This window comes from Thalassophryne amazonica, chromosome 16 (genome assembly GCF_902500255.1).
Source record: "Thalassophryne amazonica chromosome 16, fThaAma1.1, whole genome shotgun sequence".
Classification (NCBI taxonomy): domain Eukaryota; kingdom Metazoa; phylum Chordata; class Actinopteri; order Batrachoidiformes; family Batrachoididae; genus Thalassophryne; species Thalassophryne amazonica.
This window is the reverse complement of record NC_047118.1, coordinates 17723713-17744820: the sequence shown is the minus strand read 5'-3', so window position 1 is coordinate 17744820 and position 21108 is coordinate 17723713. Positions and strand designations below refer to the sequence as shown.

The 21108-nt window shown below is 43.2% G+C and overlaps 1 protein-coding gene and 1 long non-coding RNA gene across 3 annotated transcripts in view; one reads left to right on the top strand and one right to left on the bottom strand.

Annotated features, from left to right (window-relative positions):
- The window catches only part of pde4a (phosphodiesterase 4A, cAMP-specific), a 159534-nt gene that overhangs the window by 78534 nt on the left and 59892 nt on the right, over nucleotides 1–21108 (top strand). The window contains exon 1 of one of the 2 annotated variants that reach the window (XM_034191268.1): nucleotides 20339–21097. The exons of the other annotated variant lie outside the window; for it this stretch is intronic. Within the exon in view, the coding sequence (XP_034047159.1) occupies nucleotides 20907–21097 (191 nt within the window). The 5' untranslated portion in view covers nucleotides 20339–20906. Of the gene's footprint in view, nucleotides 1–20338; nucleotides 21098–21108 lie in introns of those variants that run through there. 2 annotated transcript variants of the gene reach the window in all.
- On the bottom strand, nucleotides 939–20883 carry LOC117528638. The gene is made up of 3 exons (XR_004565840.1): nucleotides 20801–20883; nucleotides 5581–5590; nucleotides 939–950 (listed from the first exon to the last, which is right to left on the bottom strand). It is a non-coding gene; the product is annotated as an uncharacterized LOC117528638 (long non-coding RNA).

Genomic DNA, 21108 nt, shown 5'->3' with positions numbered 1-21108 from the left:
CTACTGCTGTTCCTCTCCTTCCTGTCCTCTGTCTTTCTGTTACTCCTCCTCCCCGAGTGAGGAACACCTAAACCTGCTTGTTGTTACCTAACCCTAATTTCTCCAAAAATATTAGTCCTTCCAACTTTTCCTTTTCACAGTGTTCATCCTTGACCCAAACAGAAAATGAAGAGTTCAGATGCAAAACCCTGTATCTCCAAAACCATAAATTTTTAGTTGAGGCCAACATGTACTTGACTGTCAAGGGGACCATCAGTGTGCAAAATATGAAAGAATTTGAACAAACTGTTCTCATTTTATTGATGAAAGTCTGTGCATTTCCGAATATGGTTTCCTTTAAATCTTGATTTTCAACTGCATTTTTCTCCATTTAGAAAAAAGTACGTACTGGGTTTTGCATCTGAACTCTTCAAATGTCAGCTTCCCCAGTTTCTCCATGATCTAAGTCATACACATGCATGCACACATGCATGCATCCATGCACACAGAGGCCACTTTGCTTTTAATATATAAAAGTACCATTTGATGCCCCTCTCTCATCTCCTTTTACTGGCATGCCAACACAAAATTAGTTCCAATTAATGTGAATATGTTAGCTTTAATTCCCCACAACAATAATAATATTAATGTAACTGGCCAGTAGAGTACCACACAAACACCATTGCAAATCATCATGCATGCATATTAAAATGGCTATACGAGGTATCTTATAAAACTAACCGGCAGTTTTATAAAAAAAAAAAACTATATGGATTTGATTGACGTGCGATTACACCAATCATGCTTGAACCCTCGTGCACATGCGTGAGTTTTTTTCATGCGTGTCGGTGACGTCATTTCCCTGTGGCAGGCCTTGAGTGAGATGTGGTCCCGCCATCCTGCGCTGAATTCCTTTGTTTCACACGCTGCTCGAGATGGGCGCGCGTTGCTTTATCAATTTTTTTCTGGACCTGTGAGGAATATCTGAGTGGACACTATTCGAGAAATTCAGCTGGTTTTCGGTGAAAAGTTTAACGGCTGATGAGAGATTATGGGGTGTTTCTGTCGCTGTAAGGACTTCCCACGGAGCGGGACGTCCTGCAGCGCTTCCAGGCGCCGTCGTCGGCCTGTTTCAAGCTGAAATCATCCTAATTTAAGGCTCTATTGACCCAGGACGTCGTGAGAGAACAGAGAAGATTCAGAAGAGGCCGGAATGAGGAGTTTATGCGGACATTCCACTGTTTAAGGACATTTTGTAATGAAAGACGTGCGCCGCGACAGGAAAAACACATCTGTGTTGAAAACCATTTGTAAAATTCAGGCGGCTTTTGATGGCTTTCAACAAGTGAGTAACTGAGAAATTGTTTAACAGCTTGGGCATGTTCCAACTTGTCCGTTAAGGTTTCCAACGGAGGTGTTTTTCCTGTCGCGACCCCCCGCGGTCGGGTCCGGCCCGACATGCGACTCTGCCCGCACGTTCTTTCATTACAAAATGTCCGTTAACAATGGAATGTCCGAATAAACTCCTCATGCCGACTTCTTCTGAAAGTTCTCTGTTCTCTGACGACTTACTGGGTCAACAGAGCCTGAAATGTGAAAGTTTTCAACTTGAAACGGCGAGACGCTGCCGTCTCGAAGCACAGATCGCCATCAGGCGCCGTGGGCCGTCCTTACGGCGACACTACCAGACCAAAATCTCTCATCAGCCGTTAAAATTTTTACCGAAAACCAGCTGAATTTATCGAATGGTGTCCACTCAGTTGTGCCTTACAGTTTTGAAAAAAATTTGATCAAACAAAGCAGCAGTCTCTGAGCCATTCCTAAACAATGAAAAAATCGACGAGAGGGTGGGCGACTCCTCACTCAAAGACTGCCCACAGGCGAATGACGTAACCGACAGGCGTGAAAAAACTCTCGCATGCCGAGGGTTCAAGCATGTCTGATGTAATCACACGTGATTCAAATCCATATGGTTTTTGAAAAAAATAATAAGGTCGAATACTTTTCTAATAGACCTCGTAAAACACGATTATACTTTAAGTGGCATTATCCTTAAAATAGTTTTGAGGTTCGAAAAATCACACATAACTATAGAACTCAGTTGTCTTATTGATTGTCATCAAAGTTGAAATTCATCACACATTTAATTTATTTCTGAATATTTATCAGGTTTTCATAATTTTCAATGCCTTTATGATGCATTAAATGTGTCTAAAACTTTTGCAGAGGACTGTAGACATAGATACATTTGTTTTTGTAATTTATTATAATATTTGTTATATATTTGGAGCATTTTTAAGCCTTTATGAGAGGGTGAAAGAGAGACAAGCAACATGTTATCAAAGAAAGGGAGAGGCATGCAGCAAACGTCGCCCCGGCTGAGATTCTAACCTGGTGACCCTGCAAACCGCATCGTGCGCCATGTGACGCGCACCCTAACCTCCCAGCCACAGAGTGGCCCTGTAGTTTTAACTACTTACAAATGGTTTTTGTGGAATGAAAGTCTCCAGATCTGTCGCTAGTCACTAGATGAGATTTTTACTCACTAGGGAAAGTCAAAAAGTCTGATTAGAAACACTAGAAGGAGTCAGTCAGATGGCAAAAAAATCTCCTCCAATCATCATGTCATTGTTCTCAGTGATTCACTCCATAATGGAACCAGGAGAGACGCTTGTAATCAAACTCTGCATGCTGTGCGCATCTTTTCTTTTTATAGTGTTTGACTAAAATCAATAGCGCGCTTAACGCGCAGCACGGGGGTGTAATTTTACCAAAGCGTGCGTCCACATTTGTGCATGACTCACTTTGTGATGTTTTACCAGCTATTATTGAGCTGGGATTCTGGTTTTAACAGGAGCTTGACTAATTATCTCCTCTTCAGCACAGCAGAGACAGTAGGACGTGTCCTGGGCATTGGGATTCTGGACATGATTCCAAGCTCTCTTTGAGATGCTCTGCTCAGATAGGGCGTCTGTGCGGCCGTATTAAAACTCTCCAAGGCGAGCGCCGCCGTCTGTCATAAACAAACGCTCAGTACCAGTAAGAGAGAGGAAGAAGAAAGGGTGAACTACTGGAAGTGGAAGGCAGGAGGAGCTTGACAAGATCTTTTATCTTCACTGCCTGCTGAAAGGTGAAGCACTGAGTGCATGCAGCTGGTTTCTTTCTGTACATAGGGAGGCTGAAGGGGGAAAAAAAATCACTCAAGCAACTGCTCTCATTTGGTATGTGCAGAGTGTCGACTGAAAGTGTGACAAAGAGAGTCTGCATATCTTTTCTCGTTATGTTTTCCCACAGGTAAACACACATTTCTGGTCTTTCACTCGCTCCGTCTCTCTCTCTCTCTCTCTCTCTCTCTCTCTCAGGCACAAACACAGTTTAAAGGTCCACTCTGTATTCTAAACATTAACAAAATAATTTAAAAAGTACCACTCACAGACAAGCACTGAGCAAAAAACAGGTCCATTTGGAAAGTCACAGTTTTTCCTCTGTACACCAACACAACGGACATGAAGGAAGACAGTCGACATAGACAGACTGCATAAAAACGGCAAATTTCAATGCGACAGATTTACTAAACCCCTTGAATTAAAGCTGGAATTCTACACTTCATTCACGTGTTTATTGTTTAATGCCTTTGATGGAATGTGCGCATGTGGATGGTGCCAAAAGGGTTTATCAGTACTGCAAATTCAATTCAATTCACTAGTGATGTCTTTCGAAACATTGTTCTGGGGTAAGCATCAAAAGGAAGGCATGCTGAACACGCATCTACCCATTGGTTCACGAATGTATAACCATATATTACAACCCCAATTCCAATGAAGTTGGGATGTTGTGTAAAATGTAAACAAAAACAGAATACAATGATTTTCAAATAAAGTAAAGAAAAGTTGTAAAGTAATACATTTGAAAATCCTCTTCAACCTATATTCAATTGAATACTCCACAAAGACAAGATATTTCATGTTAAACTGATAGACTTTTTTGTTTTTGTGCTCATTCTGAAATGGATGCCTGCAACACGTTTCAAAAAAGTTGGGACAGGACAATAAAAGACTGGGAAAGTTGATGAATGCTCAAAGAACACCTAATTGGAAACAGGTAAGTGTCATGATTGGGTATAAAAGGAGCATCCCCAAAAGGCTCAGCCGTTCACAAGCAAAGACGGGGCAAGGATCACCACTTTGTGAACAACTGCGTGAAAAAAAATAGTCCAACAGTTTAAGAACAATGTTTCTCAGCATTCAATTGCAAGGAATTTAGCGATTCCATCATCTACAGTCCATAATATAATCAGAAGATTCTGAGAATCTGGAGAACTTTCTACACGTAAGCGGCAAGGCCGAAAACCAACACTGAATGCCCGTGACCTTCAATCCCTCAGGCAGCACTGCATTAAAAACAGACATCACTGTGTAAAGGATCTTACTGCGTGGGCTCAGGAACACTTCAGAAAACCATTGTCAGTTAACACAGTTCATCACTACATCTACAAGTGCAAGTTAAAACTCTACCATTCAAAGTGAAAGCCATACATTAACAACATCCAGAAATGCCGCCGCCTTCTCTGGGCCTGAGCTCATATAAAATGGACAGATGCAAAGTGGAAAAGTGTGCTGTGGTCTGATGAGTCCACATTTCAAATTGTTTTTGGAAATCATGGACATCGTGTCCTCCTGACAAAAGAGGAAAACGACCATCCAGATTGTTACCAGCACAAAGTTCAAAAGTCAGCATCTGTGATGGTATGGGGGTGTGTTAGTGAGTGCAGGTACTAGACTGGCCTGCCTGCAGTCCAGACCTGTCGCCCATTGAAAATGTGTAGCGCATTATGAAGCGCAAAATACAACAACAGAGACCCCGGACTGTTGAACAACTGAGCTCTTACATCAAGCAAGAATGGGAAAGAATTCCACCTACAAAGCTTCAACAATTAGTGTCCTCAGTTCCCAAATGCTTATTGAGTTTTGTTAGAAGGAAAAGTGATGTAACACAGTGGTAAACATACCACTATCCCAGCTTTTTTGAAATGTGTTGCAGACATCTATTTCAAAATGAACAAATATTTGCACAAAAACAATAAAGTTTATCAGTTTGAACATTAAATATCTTGTCTTTGTGGTGTATTCAATTGAATATAGGTTGAAGAGGATTTGCAAATCATTGTATTCTGTTTTTAATTACATTTGACACAACGTCCCAACTTCACTGGAACTGGGACTGTATGAATTTTACCTTTAAAGTCTACAGTCTCTACGTGTACAGGCACATACACTCACTGGCCACTTTATTAGGGACACCTTGTTAGTCCTGGGTTGGTCCCCACTTTTGCCTTCAGAACTGCCTTAATTCTTTGTTGCATAGATTCAACAAAGTATTGGAAACCTTCCTCTGAGATGTTGATCCATATTGATGTGATGGCTTCACACATTCACCCATTCAACCAGTCTGTCCATTCTCCTCTGACCTCTGACATCAACAAGGCATTTTTGTCCACACAGCTGCCGCTCACTGGATATTTTCTCATTGTTGGACCATACTCTATAAACTCTAGAGACTGCTTGTGTGAAAATCCCAGTAGATCAGCACTTCCTGAAATACTCAGACCAGCCTTTCTGGCACCAACAACCATGCCACCTTCAAAGTCACTTGAATTCCCTTTTTTTTTTTTCCCATTCTGATACTTGGTTTGAACTTCAGCATGTCATCTTCACCACGTCTAGATGCCTAAATGCACTGAGTTGCTTCCAAGTGATTGGCTGATTAGCTGTTTGTGTTAACTTGCACAGGCGTACCTAATACAGTGGCCAGTGAGTGTGAGTTCCCAGCTAGCAAATGAACATTGCCTGAATATTGCATTAAAGTGACAGTGACACATCCCACCATTGTAGGAATATTCATTTGTAAACTCTCCAGAACATCGCTGGGATGTTTCTAAGAATGTTACCAATCACTGGATCAAGAACATGGCGCCAACATTGTTGAACTTATTTATTTGAACTTATTTGAACTTATTTATTTATTACACTCGTCAATAACAAAAACTGATATACAAGACAATTCCACAGTGACATGTGTGACCAAAAAGGGGTGAGCAGAAGCAAAGCTTATAAACGCCCACCCCCTATATACATACATACATACATACATACATACATACATACATACATATATATACACATTACCTACCCCCAGAGCAAGCACACAGGCGACAGTGGTAAGGAAAACTCCCTCTGATGTATTGAGGAAGAAACCTCAAGCAGACCAGACTCTAAGGGGTGACCTTCTGCTTGGGCCATGCTACAAACACATTTAAAAACACAAACTCAAATCCCATTATCATAAACATATGAAGTGAACACCATGTCTTCCTCTACATACATATTTACATACATATACAGTATACATGTATACACACACCAACATACACCTACACATACACACACACACACACACACACACACACACACATACATACATATATATACATATACATAGATATGCATACACATATACATACATGCACATACACAAATGAATGTTACTGAACAAGTTCACAATTACAACTGACAACACAAAACTCATCGTACTTCATTAGATACATATCTTGAAAACACAATGGTGCAATGTTACTATAACCCTATTTTAAAGCAAACAAACAAACAAACCAAGAAAAATCAGAGAAAGTAACTAAATAATTTATTTTTTTATCAAAGGTTATCAAATCCTGCACTTGTGATGATCAGGGATATAATCATGCTGAACTAGACCATTGCTGGATTTAAACTTGTATTACCTCATTTCTGAATACATGTGTACAGTTTTTGCACACATTCCACCAAACTGAACACAATGTTGCAAACAAACGCTGAAAGACTCTGACCAGTGAACCAGTGAACTAAACTGACCTCCCAGCAATGTTCCAAGCATGTTCTGCTACTCTTAAATCAAGCTGTTCAACACCAATAGAGCTCTGAAGAGAAGACACACACGCACGCACACGCACGCACACACACACACACACACACACACACACACACACACACACACACACACACACACACACACACACACACACACACACACACACACACACACACACACACACACACACACACACACACAAATATTTCACAAACATAAGTTCCTAATATGAACTAGATAAATGTATTGATCCTTGAGTCATTATGCAAAAGTAGATATCTGAAGTCTCACACCTGGGCATTGCCTGGGTACACAACTACTCGGCTACTATGATTTAAAGACTGCAATTTTATTAAAATGAGGAAACAGTGCTGCAGCACAATGACAAATTTCCAGATTATGAACTGGAAATAGATGTAATACATATCGTTAGAAGGACCTTGGAACTGTGACAGAGTGGCATTCTGTCCAGGGTGCACCCAGCTCCCGCCTCACACCCTATGACTGACTGCTGGGATAGGCTCCAGTCATTGTCCCCTGCACCCCCTTAATTGGAGGAAGATGTGCGAGTGAGCAGAAGGACCTTGGAAGATGTTTCTCTGTATTTTTTCCCAGTAATTGCTCTCAGGAAAGATTAATGATTCAAGAAGATATAATAAAAATTTACTGGCTGTGGACATAATAAAATATATTTTATTCATCAACTCATATTTCAGAAATACTATGACTAAGAGCAGGCAGCTTAGTGGATAGGAAGTTAATCTGCCAATATGCAGACCTGGGTTTGAATCCTACTCACGCAACCTCTCTGTGTCCTTGGACAAGACATTAAATCTACGTTGTCTGAGGTCACCTAGCTGTAAAAGGGTACTGACCTTGGGTGGGGAAGAATCCTCTATCACACTGGTGTCCGGTCCAGCTTGACACTACAGAATCTGGAGATAAGCACCAGGGCCTACCAAGGACTTACTATGACTGAAGAAACCTACTTAAATATTTAGTTACTGATATTTGGGATATACAGTATATATAATAAATTGACTAAAATGTATTTTTTGTATAAGTAATTATTGTGTATTGTGTATACTTTGCATAAGTATAATTTGAGTGAGATTAGAGATGACTGATCCAGGGAGATTGCGCTAGTTTTGTTGTGAAAGTGTAGGAACATGGACCCACAACAGGGGGCGTAAATGAACGGGCAATGGATAAGCCAAAACAGTAACAATATAATGTTATGACGTGCACAACGGAATACAGACAATAACAGGTTTGGAAAAACAGTCAATTATACGTTGAGTGACGTGTGGGCAGGCTCGAGGATAGGAGAACTGGCCTTTTGGATCGGGCTGCACCAGAACTGGTGCAGTTGAGAACCGGCGTTTCAACTCCCTAAACGCGGCTTCGCACTGATCCGACCAGGTTAAGGGGACTTTAGTGGAGGTCAGGGCTGTCAGGGGGCTAACTACCTGACTGTAGCCCTTGATGAACCTCCGGTAAAAATTTGCAAAACCGAGGAACTGTTGCAGTTTCCTACGGTTTGTTGGTTGGGGCCAGTCTCTCACCGCCGCAACCTTGGCCAGATCAGGGGCGACGGAGTTGGAGGAGATTATGAACCCCAGGAAGGACGAAGAAGAGCAGTGGAACTCGCACTTCTCGCCCTTCACAAACAGCCGGTTCTCCAACAACCGCTGCAGGACCTGACGTACATGCTGGACATGGGTCTCAGGATCCGGGGAAAAGATGAGTATATCGTCTAGATATACGAAGACAAACCGATGCAGGAAGTCCCACAAGATGTCATTAACCAAGGCCTGGAACATCGCGGGCGCATTGGTGAGGCCGAAAGGCATGACCAGGTACTCAAAGTGACCTAACGGGGTGTTAAATGCCGTCTTCCACTCGTCTCCCTTCTGGATCCGAACCAGGTGGTACGCATTCCTAAGATCCAGCTTTGTGAATATTTGGGCTCCATGCAGGGGCGTGAACACCGAATCCAACAGGGGCAACGGGTATCGACTGCGAACCGTTATTCCGTTCAGCCCTCTGTAATTGATGCATGGACGGAGTCCGCCGTCCTTCTTACCCACAAAAAAGAAACCTGCACCCATCGGGGAGGTGGAGTTCCGGATCAACCCGGCAGCTAATGAGTCCCAGATGTAGGTCTCCATTGATTCGCGTTCCGGACGTGAGAGGTTGTACAGCCTGCTGGACGGGTACTCAACGCCCAGGATCCAATCAATGGCGCAATCGTACGGTCAGTGCGGGGGAAGAGTGAGTGCCAGATCTTTGCTGAAGACGTCAGCAAGATCATGGTACTCCTCCGGTACCGCAGTCAGATTGGGGGGGACTTTGACCTCCTCATTAGCTGTCACACCAGGCGGAACCAAGGATCCTAGACATTCCCGGTGGCCACCACCCCAGACGGCCAATCAATCCGGGGATTGTACTTTATCATCCAAGGATAACCCAAAATCACACGGGAGGTGTACGGTGTTACAAAAAACACAATTTCCTCCCTGTGATTACCAGACACAACCAACGTCACGGGCTGTGTCTGGTGTGTGATTAGTGGAAGAAGGGTGCCATCTAGTGCCCGTACCTTCAAAGGTGAAGGTAGAGCCACTAGAGGGAGCCCGACTTCCCTTGCCCATCTGCTGTCCAGCAGATTCCCTTCCGACCCCGTGTCTACCAGTGCTGGGGCGTGAAGGGTCAGATCCCCACTCAGGATCGTAACTGGGATGCATGCGGATTTACGGTGTCTCCCCGCGTGCGTGTTATGGCCCACCATTAGCCCAGTTTCTAAGGGCGGGCATTGTCGTTTAACCGCTTGGGGCAGTTCCTCTGTAGGTGCTCACTCGATCCACAGAAAAAACACTCCCCACGGGCCAGCCTCCGTTGTCTGTTATTTGATTTGACTTTGGTCCTGCTCGTGTCCATAGCTTCGTCAGCAGGGGGGGCTGTTGCCACACGGGAGTCTCTGGCTGTGGAGTGTGGGGACGGCGGCACCCTTTCGGACCCGGAAGGAAGAGGGACGGCTCGTGCCTGGCCACGCCCCCCACCCTGCTCCCGACAATGTTCCTCTAATCGGTTATCTAATCGTATAACCAGATCAACAAGCCCATCAAAATCCCGTGGTTCATCCTTAGCCAGCAAGTGCTCCTTCAGGACCGGAGACAGTCCGTTTACGAAGGTGGCGTGGAGTGCAACGTTATTCCAGCCGGACGGCGCAGCCGCGATGCGGAAGTCGACTGCATACTCCGCTGCACTCCGACGCCCCTGTCTCATTGACAGCAGCACATTCGAAGCAGTCTCGCCTCTATTGGGGTGATCAAAAACCTGTTTGAACTCCCTCACAAACCCAGTATATGTCATTAGAAGCCGTGAATTTTGCTCCCAGAGCGCCGTAGCCCAGGCGCATGCCTCTCCTCGAAGCAAATTTATTACGTAAGCCACCCGGCTAGCGTCTGACGCGTACATGATGGGACGCTGTGAAAAGACGAGCGAGCACTGCATCAAGAAGTCCGCGCACGTCTCGACACAGCCTCCGTACGGCTCCGGAGGGCTTATGTATGCTTCAGAGGATGGTGGGGGGGGTTCGTTGAACGACCAGCGGAATGTCTGTCTCTGGCACTCGGTCAGCAGGAGGAGGTACTGCAGCAGCGCCCTGAGCATGCGCTTCCACCTGGGCGGTGAGAACCTCCATCCTCCGATTGAGAATAACGTTCTGCTCGGTAACTAAGTCCAACCGAGCAGTAAAAGTGGTTAAGATTTGCTGCAGCTCACCTAACATGCCTCCTGCTGGTGCCTGTGCACCTCGCTCTTCCATTGGCTGTTCAAGCGATGGTTGACGCCCCTTGGGATCCATGACGCTGCCCGAGAAATCCTCTTGTGAAAGTGTAGGAACACGGACCCACAACAGGGGGCGTAAATGAACGGTCAATGGATAAGCCAAAACAGTAACAATTTAATGTTATGACATGCACAACAGAATACAGACAATAACAGGTTTGGAAAAACAGTCAATTATACGTTGAGTGACGTGTGGGCAGGCTTGAGGATAGGAGACGTCCGTCCAGAAACGAGCCGGATCCCACACGGCTTCCACCACCAACGGATCTGAAGAACACCGGAGCTGCCAAGTCCTTGGTCTCCAGGTGGCCACCGTCTCCAGCTGTCAGACCTGGTACTGCTGGCAGAGAACAGAAACAGCACAGATGAGTGTGAGTTCACACACTCAGTAATCCCTCAGTCTGTGTTCCTTAAGGAGGGAGAACCTCCACCTCCAATAACACACTCGTGCAGCTCCTGTGTAACCACTTATCTGGTTGGGGTGTGAGGCGAAGACCACAGGAAAACGGCTGCAAAAGAGATCAGACTATTACTCAGTTTAACTACAGCAGAGAAATTACCTCTATGGTAGCTGATTTCTCGGCAAGGAGGTGGAGTTGCAGTCCGGCCTTTATGGTGATGGTGATGAGTCATGGATGAGTGACAGCTGGTGCTGATGATGAGTGACAGCTGTCACTCCTGGTTGCTCCTACACCCTCTCATGCTTGAAGCCCGCACTTCAAGCAGGGCGCCATCTGGTGGTGGTGGGCCAGCAGTACCTCTTCTTCAGCGGCCCACACAAGTTTATCATATTATTTTGCCATGATACATTATAATGTTATTTAAAAAAATTCCCAATGAAGTTTAACCTGTTCTAAAAAGAGATTAATATAATTTGCAATATGCAAGCAAGTACGTAAGTAAGTCAGTAAGTCTATAAGACAGTAGTGGATAGTACAAACACACACCCTTTCTGTAACTGTTTACTATGTGGCTAGCAGTCGCTGTAATGATCTGGTCTAGCGGGTAACTAGTGTGGAAATGAGCCTGTTATGAGTAAATAACACATTCTAGTATATGTGTTCAATGGATAATGTTATACTAAACCCTAGTTAGTGATTTTATTAAATAGTTTACCATTACAGTTATCTCTATAAGGGGCTATAATATATGTTTTTGTTTTATTAGTTATACGTTTACAGCACAGTGTTCTGTAACTTGTCTTTTTTCCATACTTGTGCTCATTTTTCATCAAATATTATAATATTTATATATACTTTATGGAACACTTTCTAATCTATATGTGTAGTTGGGCTCACTGAATTATTAAACAAGCACTTTCATCTGATTCACTATATATATATATATATATATATATATATATATATATATATATATATATATATATAAAAAATTTACTAAAATGTATTTTTTGTATAATTAATTATTGTGTATTCTGTATACTTGGAGCGAGAAGGTAGGTCATGGGTTCAATTCCCACCTTTGGCCTTTCTGTGTGGAGTCTGCATGTTCTCCCCGTGTTTGCGTGGGTTTCCTCCTGGTGCTCCGGTTTCCTCCCACGTCCAAAGACGTGCAGGTTAGGTGGATTGGAATATTTAAATTGTCCTTAGGTGTGCGTGTGACTGTGGTTGTTTGTTTGTTTGTGGCCCTGTGACAGACTGGTGTCCTCTCCTGGGTGTACCCCGCCTCACGCTCTATGACTGCTGGAATAGGCTCCAGCCCCTGTGACCCTCAATTGGACTGAGTGGTTGAAGATGTGTGTGTGTGTGTGTGTGTGTGTGTGTGTGTGTGTGTGTGTGTGTGTGTGTGTGTGTGTGTGTGTGTGTGTGTGTGTGTGTGTGTGTGTGTGTGTATTCTGTATACTTTGTATAAGTATAATTTGGGTGAGATTAGAGTTGATTGGTCCAGGGGGATTGCGGTAGTTTATCATATTATTTAGCCATTATACATTATAATGTTATTTAAAAAATTCCCAATGACGTTTAACCTGTCCTAAAAAGAGATTAAAATAATTTGCAATAAATCAAATCAAATCAAATCAATTTTATTTATATAGCGCCAAATCACAACAAACAGTTGCCCCAAGGCTCTTTATATTGTAAGGCAAGGCCATACAATAATTACGGAAAAAACCCCAACGGTCAAAACGACCCCCTGTGAGCAAGCACTTGGCAACAGTGGGAAGGAAAAACTCCCTTTTAACAGGAAGAAACCTCCAGCAGAACCAGGCTCAGGGAGGGGCAGTCTTCTGCTGGGACTGGTTGGGGCTGAGGGAGAGAACCAGGAAAAAGACATGCTGTGGAGGGGAGCAGAGATCAATCACTAATGATTAAATGCAGAGTGGTGCATACAGAGCAAAAAGAGAAAGAAACAGTGCATCATGGGAACCCCCCAGCAGTCTAAGTCTATAGCAGCATAACTAAGGGATGGTTCAGGGTCACCTGATCCAGCCCTAACTATAAGCTTTAGCAAAAAGGAAAGTTTTAAGCCTAATCTTAAAAGTAGAGAGGGTGTCTGTCTCCCTGATCTGAATTGGGAGCTGGTTCCACAGGAGAGGAGCCTGAAAGCTGAAGGCTCTGCCTCCCATTCTACTCTTACAAACTCTAGGAACTACAAGTAAGCCTGCAGTCTGACAGCGAAGCGCTCTATTGGGGTGATATGGTACTATGAGGTCCCTAAGATAAGATGGGACCTGATTATTCAAAACCTTATAAGTAAGAAGAAGAATTTTAAATTCTATTCTAGAATTAACAGGAAGCCAATGAAGAGAGGCCAATATGGGTGAGATATGCTCTCTCCTTCTAGTCCCCGTCAGTACTCTAGCTGCAGCATTTTGAATTAACTGAAGGCTTTTCAGGGAACTTTTAGGACAACCTGATAATAATGAATTACAATAGTCCAGCCTAGAGGAAATAAATGCATGAATTAGTTTTTCAGCATCACTCTGAGACAAGACCTTTCTAATTTTAGAGATATTGCGTAAATGCAAAAAAGCAGTCCTACATATTTGTTTAATATGCGCTTTGAATGACATATCCTGATCAAAAATGACTCCAAGATTTCTCACAGTATTACTAGAGGTCAGGGTAATGCCATCCAGAGTAAGGATCTGGTTAGACACCATGTTTCTAAGATTTGTGGGGCCAAGTACAATAACTTCAGTTTTATCTGAGTTTAAAAGCAGGAAATTAGAGGTCATCCATGTCTTTATGTCTGTAAGACAATCCTGCAGTTTAGCTAATTGGTGTGTGTCCTCTGGCTTCATGGATAGATAAAGCTGGGTATCATCTGCGTAACAATGAAAATTTAAGCAATGCCATCTAATAATACTGCCTAAGGGAAGCATGTATAAAGTGAATAAAATTGGTCCTAGCACAGAACCTTGTGGAAGATTCCCCATTTACATGAACAAATTGTAATCTATTAGATAAATATGATTCAAACCACCGCAGCGCAGTGCCTTTAATACCTATGGCATGCTCTAATCTCTGTAATAAAATTTTATGGTCAACAGTATCAAAAGCAGCACTGAGGTCTAACAGAACAAGCACAGAGATGAGTCTACTGTCTGAGGCCATAAGAAGATCATTTGTAACCTTCACTAATGCTGTTTCTGTACTATGATGAATTCTAAAACCTGACTGAAACTCTTCAAATAGACCATTCCTCTGCAGATGATCAGTTAGCTGTTTTACAACTACCCTTTCAAGAATTTTTGAGAGAAAAGGAAGGTTGGAGATTGGCCTATAATTAGCTAAGATAGCTGGGTCAAGTGATGGCTTTTTAAGTAATGGTTTAATTACTGCCACCTTAAAAGCCTGTGGTACATAGCCAACTAATAAAGATAGATTGATCATATTTAAGATCGAAGCATTAATTAATGGTAGGACTTCCTTGAGCAGCCTGGTAGGAATGGGGTCTAATCGACATGTTGATGGTTTGGAGGAAGTAACTAATGAAAATAACTCAGACAGAACAATCGGAGAGAAAGAGTCTAACCAAATACCGGCATCACTGAAAGCAGCCAAAGATAACGATACGTCTTTGGGATGGTTATGAGTAATTTTTTCTCTAATAGTTCAAATTTTATTAGCAAAGAAAGTCATGAAGTCATTACTAGTTAAAGTTAAAGGAATACTCGGCTCAATAGAGCTCTGACTCTTTGTCAGCCTGGCTACAGTGCTGAAAAGAAACCTGGGGTTGTTCTTATTTTCTTCAATTAGTGATGAGTAGTAAGATGTCCTAGCTTTACGGAGGACTTTTTTTTATAGAGCAACAGACTCTTTTTCCAGGCTAAGTGAAGATCTTCTAAATTAGTGAGACACCATTTCCTCTCCAACTTATGGGTTATCTGCTTTAAGCTGCGAGTTTGTGAGTTATACCACGGAGTCAGGCACTTCTGATTTAAAGCTCTCTTTTTCAGAGGAGCTACAGCATCCAAAGTTGTCTTCAGTGAGGATGTAAAACTATTGACGAGATACTCTATCTCACTTACAGAGTTTAGGTAGCTACTCTGCACTGTGTTGGTATATGGCATTAGAGAACATAAAGAAGGAATCATATCCTTAAACCTAGTTACAGTGCTTTCTGAAAGACTTCTAGTGTAATGAAACTTATTCCCCACTGCTGGGTAGTCCATCAGAGTAAATGTAAATGTTATTAAGAAATGATCAGACAGAAGGGACTTTTCAGGGAATACTGTTAAGTCTTCAATTTCCATACCATAATTCAGAACAAGATCTAAGATATGATTAAAATGGTGGGTGGACTCATTTACATTTTGAGCAAAGCCAACTGAGTCTAATAATAGATTAAATGCAGTGTTGAGGCTGTCATTCTCAGCATCTGTGTGGATGTTAAAATCGCCCACTATAATTATCTTATCTGAGCTAAGCACTAAGTCAGACAAAAGGTCTGAAAATTCACAGAGAAACTCACAGTAACGACCAGGTGGACGATAGATAATAACAAATAAAACTGGTTTTTGGGACTTCCAATTTGGATGGACAAGACTAAGAGTCAAGCTTTCAAATGAATTAAAGCTCTGTCTGGGTTTTTGATTAATTAATAAGCTGGAATGGAAGATTGCTGCTAATCCTCTGCCTCGGCCCATGCTACGAGTGTTCTGGCAGTTAGTGTGACTCGTGGGTGTTGACTCATTTAAACTAACATATTCATCCTGCTGTAACCAGGTTTCTGTAAGGCAGAATAAATCAATATGTTGATCAATTATTATATCATTTACTAACAGGGACTTAGAAGAGAGAGACCTAATGTTTAATAGACCACATTTAACTGTTTTAGTCTGTGGTGCAGTTGAAGGTGCTATATTATTTTTTCTTTTTGAATTTTTATGCTTAAATAGATTTTTGCTGGTTATTGGTGGTCTGGGAGCAGGCACCGTCTCTACGGGGATGGGGTAATGAGGGGATGGCAGGGGGAGAGAAGCTGCAGAGAGGTGTGTAAGACTACAACTCTGCTTCCTGGTCCCAACCCTGGATAGTCACGGTTTGGAGGATTTAAGAAAATTGGCCAGATTTCTAGAAATGAGAGCTGCTCCATCCAAAGTGGGATGGATGCTGTCTCTCCTAACAAGACCAGGTTTTCCCCAGAAGCTTTGCCAATTATCTATGAAGTCCACCTCATTTTTTGGACACCACTCAGACAGCCAGCAATTCAAGGAGAACATGCGGCTAAACATGTCACTCCCGGCCCGATTGGGGAGGGGCCCAGAGAAAACTACAGAGTCTGACATTGTTTTTGCAAAGTTACACACCGATTCAATGTTAATTTTAGTGACCTCCGATTGGCGTAACCGGGTGTCATTACTGCCGACGTGAATTACAATCTTACCAAATTTACGCTTAGCCTTAGCCAGCAGTTTCAAATTTCCTTCAATGTCGCCTGCTCTGGCCCCCGGAAGACAATTGACTATGGTTGCTGGTGTCGCTAACTTCACATTTCTCAAAACAGAGTCGCCAATAACCAGAGTTTGTTCCTCGGCGGGTGTGTCGCCGAGTGGGGAAAAACGGTTAAAGATGTGAACGGGTTGGCGGTGTACACGGGGCTTCTGTTTAGGGCTACGCTTCCTCCTCACAGTCACCCAGTCGGCCTGCTTTCCCGGCTGCTCGGGATCTGCTGGAAGGGAACTAACGGCGGCTAAGCTACCTTGGTCCGCACCAACTACAGGGGCCTGGCTAGCTGTAGAACTTTCCACGGTGCGGAGCCGAGTCTCCAATTCGCCCAGCCTGGCCTCCAAAGCTACGAATAAGCTACACTTATTACAAGTACCATTACTGCTAAAGGAGGCTGAGGAATAACTAAACATTTCACACCCAGAGCAGAAAAGTGCGTGAGAGACAGGAGGAGCTGCCATGCTAAACCGGCTAAGAGCTAGTAGCTGCGCTAAGCTAGCGGATTCCTAAAAACTCACAAAGTGAAGAATGTGAAAATAATTTAGAGGTGATTCAGCAGAGGGAGTGCTTTAGTTAAGGCACGTGAAGATTACACTGTGAAACAAATCGTCATCTAGTTATCTAGATCAATCTAACCGCGCAGATTAAACAGCTAACAGATACAGCAAAACACCGCTGTGCTCCGGAACAGGAAGTGATACAATACCGCAGTGAGAGCCAACCACCAGTAGAGGCCTGGAGAGCAAGTAAGTAAGCAAGCAAGTAAGTGAGTCAGTAAGTCAATAAGGCAGTAGTGGATAGTACAAACACACACCCGTTCTGTAACTGTTTACTATGTGGCTAGCAGTTGCTGTAATGATCTGGTCTAACGGGTAACTAGTGTGGATATATATATATATATATATATATATATATATATATACACTCAACAAAAATATAAATGCAACACTTCTGGTTTTGCTCCCATTTTGTATGAGATGAACTCAAAGATCTAAAACTTTTTCCACATACACAATATCACTATTTCCCTCAAATATTGTTCACAAACCAGTCTAAATCTGTGATAGTGAGCACTTCTCCTTTGCTGAGATAATCCATCCCACCTCACAGGTGTGCCATATCAAGATGCTGATTAGACACCATGATTAGTGCACAGGTGTGCCTTAGACTGCCCACAATAAAAGGCCACTCTGAAAGGTGCAGTTTTGTTTTATTGGGGGGGATACCAGTCAGTATCTGGTGTGACCACCATTTGCCTCATGCAGTGCAACACATCTCCTTCGCATAGAGTTGATCAGGTTGTCAATTGTGGCCTGTGGAATGTTGGTCCACTCCTCTTCAATGGCTGTGCGAAGTTGCTGGATATTGGCAGGAACTGGTACACGCTGTCGTATACGCCGGTCCAGAGCATCCCAAACATGCTCAATGGGTGACATGTCCGGTGAGTATGCCGGCCATGCAAGAACTGGGACATTTTCAGCTTCCAAGAATTGTGTACAGATCCTTGCAACATGGGGCCGTGCATTATCCTGCTGCAACATGAGGTGATGTTCTTGGATGTTGGCACAACAATGGTCCTCAGGATCTCGTCACGGTATCTCTGTGCATTCAAAATGCCATCAATAAAATGCACCTGTGTTCTTCGTCCATAACAGACGCCTGCCCATACCATAACCCCACCGCCACCATGGGCCACTCGATCCACAATACTGACATCAGAAAACCGCTCACCCACACGACGCCACACACGCTGTCTGCCATCTGCCCTGAACAGTGTGAACTGGGATTCATCCATGAAGAGAACACCTCTCCAACGTGCCAAACGCCAGCGAATGTGAGCATTTGCCCACTCAAGTCGGTTACAACGACGAACTGGAGTCAGGTCAAGACCCCGATGAGGACGACGAGCATGCAGATGAGCTTCCCTGAGACGGTTTCTGACAGTTTGTGCAGAAATTCTTTGGTTATGCAAACCGATTGTTTCAGCAGCTGTCCGAGTGGCTGGTCTCAGACGATCTTGGAATTGAACATGCTGGATGTGGAGGTCCTGGGCTGGCGTGGTTACACGTGGTCTGTGGTTGTGAGGCTGGTTGGATGTACTGCCAAATTCTCTGAAATGCCTTTGGAGATGGCTTATGGTAGAGAAATGAACATTCAATACACGAGCAACAGCTCTGGTTGACATTCCTGCTGTCAGCATGCCAATTGCACGCTCCCTCAAATCTTGCGACATCTGTGGCATTGTGCTGTGTAATAAAACTGCACCTTTCAGAGTGGCCTTTTATTGTGGACAGTCTAAGGCACACCTGTGCACTAATCATGGTGTCTAATCAGCATCTTGATATGGCATCTCATACAAAATGGGAGCAAAACCAAAAGTGTTGCGTTTATATTTTTGTTGAGTCCAATGAAGCTGCAAAGTTGTGTGAAATGTAAATAAAATCAGAATACAATGATTTGCAAATCCTCTTCAACCTATATTATATTATATTATATTATATATTATATTATATTATATTATATTATATTATACACCACAAAGACAAGATATTTAATGTTCAAACTGATAAACCATATTGTTTATGCAAATATTTGCTTATTTTAAAATGGATTCCTGCAACACGTTTCAAAAAAGCTGGGGCAGTGGTATGTTTACCACTATGTTACATCACCTTTCCTTCTCCATATATATATATATATATATATATGTATATACACACACACACACACACATACGTGTTGGCCCTGCACTAAACTGGCAGCCTGTTTTGGGACTACGATGGTATCTTTTAAGAGACACCTCATACATATGAATGACAAAAGTAGATTGAATCTTACTACTCAAACCTGGATTACAAATATCTGAAATTCAAGTTTTGACTATAGTCAAAATGTAATTGCAAATATCTTGAATTTGATCTTTGACTCAACACAATGGCATTGCACATTTTAAAAAATTGTAGTTTAGCTAATGCATGTTAAAAGGACTTGCCTTAGCAGTTCTAATGTAATACAACCCTTCCTTTTCATTCATTTTGTAATACTTTAGATGCTCACTAACCACTGTTTTACTTCTCTCTTTGCTGGAACTTGTGGTTTGCACAGACAATTTTTGTAATACCGCCTCCACATAATATTAATCAATAGTTCTGTAAACTACCATCAAAGATTATCAATCTTGCACCATTTTATTAACGCTGCAGTAAAATAATTTTGCCTTAAGAAAGTGGTTTCATACTTGAAGCAAAGCAGTGGAAATGGAAGACAAAGCTTTGCTTGATTGAGGCTTTCCCACATCGCTATTTGCGTCACTGCTGAATTAGTTTTGCGTGACCTAAAGCACCTTTTTGAAAGCTGTTTCATGGTCTAATTGTTGCTTATGCAGAATATTAAGGTAGTGGTTTGTGCACCTCTAAAGGCCACTGAAAGCGTTGTTGGTGAACAGGGTTGTGGATGTCAAAACACTCACTGTTTTACATGCAAACTCTGTGCACGCCGTGCAATGTGTAAACATTTACACAGTGGGGTGAGTCAAACTGTTCTTTTGCTTCCCCGCCACTACTTTTTTTTTTGCAGTTTTCTCCTCCTCTTTCAGTGTTTTTTCTTTCCTTTCCACAAATCCTGATGACACACACTCTGTGTGTGTGTGTGTGTGTGTGTGTGTGTCTCGTTTCTGCTGCCTGTGGTCTATTCGGCGCACCGATCGGCCTTCCTGTTGCTGCAGAGGAACTGTGAGTGGTGATAAGGATAGTGAGAGCACACGCTTGCAGAAGTGAGGCAACACGAAAGAGAAAGAAAAAATCAACAGATGTAAGAACTCGACGAGAGAAACTATTCCTAATGGGAAAAAAGAACGATCAGTACAGGCGCCTGCTGTTTTTGCCATCTGGATGCCCCTAGTTTTGGGAATATCAGGCTGCAGCCAGCAACCTGTAAAACCAGCGGGGCCAAAGGTCTGGGGATGTTTTTTTGGGACGATCTGCACCAGCAACAGCGTTTGGAGGCCAACTGAGCTGAAGTAACCTGAAGATTACGATGCAGGACGTGCGCGCTGATGCACTCTCATGATACAAACAGGAGACCTGAAATAAAGGCAGGGTCAGGCCCTGTGTGTCAGGTTTGTTCTGAACTGGTTCACACAGGGTGCTGCGTGGGAAGCACACTGCTGGTTTTAAGTGGAGCCTGGGGGTTCTTTTCTTCAGCTGGCCTGCTTCACCTGGACTGGAGGTGGCAGCGATGAGTCAGAAGAAGCTGACACGACAGCTGACACTGTGTGAGAGCGCTGAGGGGCTGACACAGGAGCCCTTGGTCACCTCACCTCTGTCGCCCGATCAGGCTCGTGCACACTGGGGCTCTGCTCTGTTTCGACGTCTGAAACTGAACCGCAGCATCCAGGAGCGCAGACGCTCGTCCAACTGCCTTTACAGGTGCAGCTTTG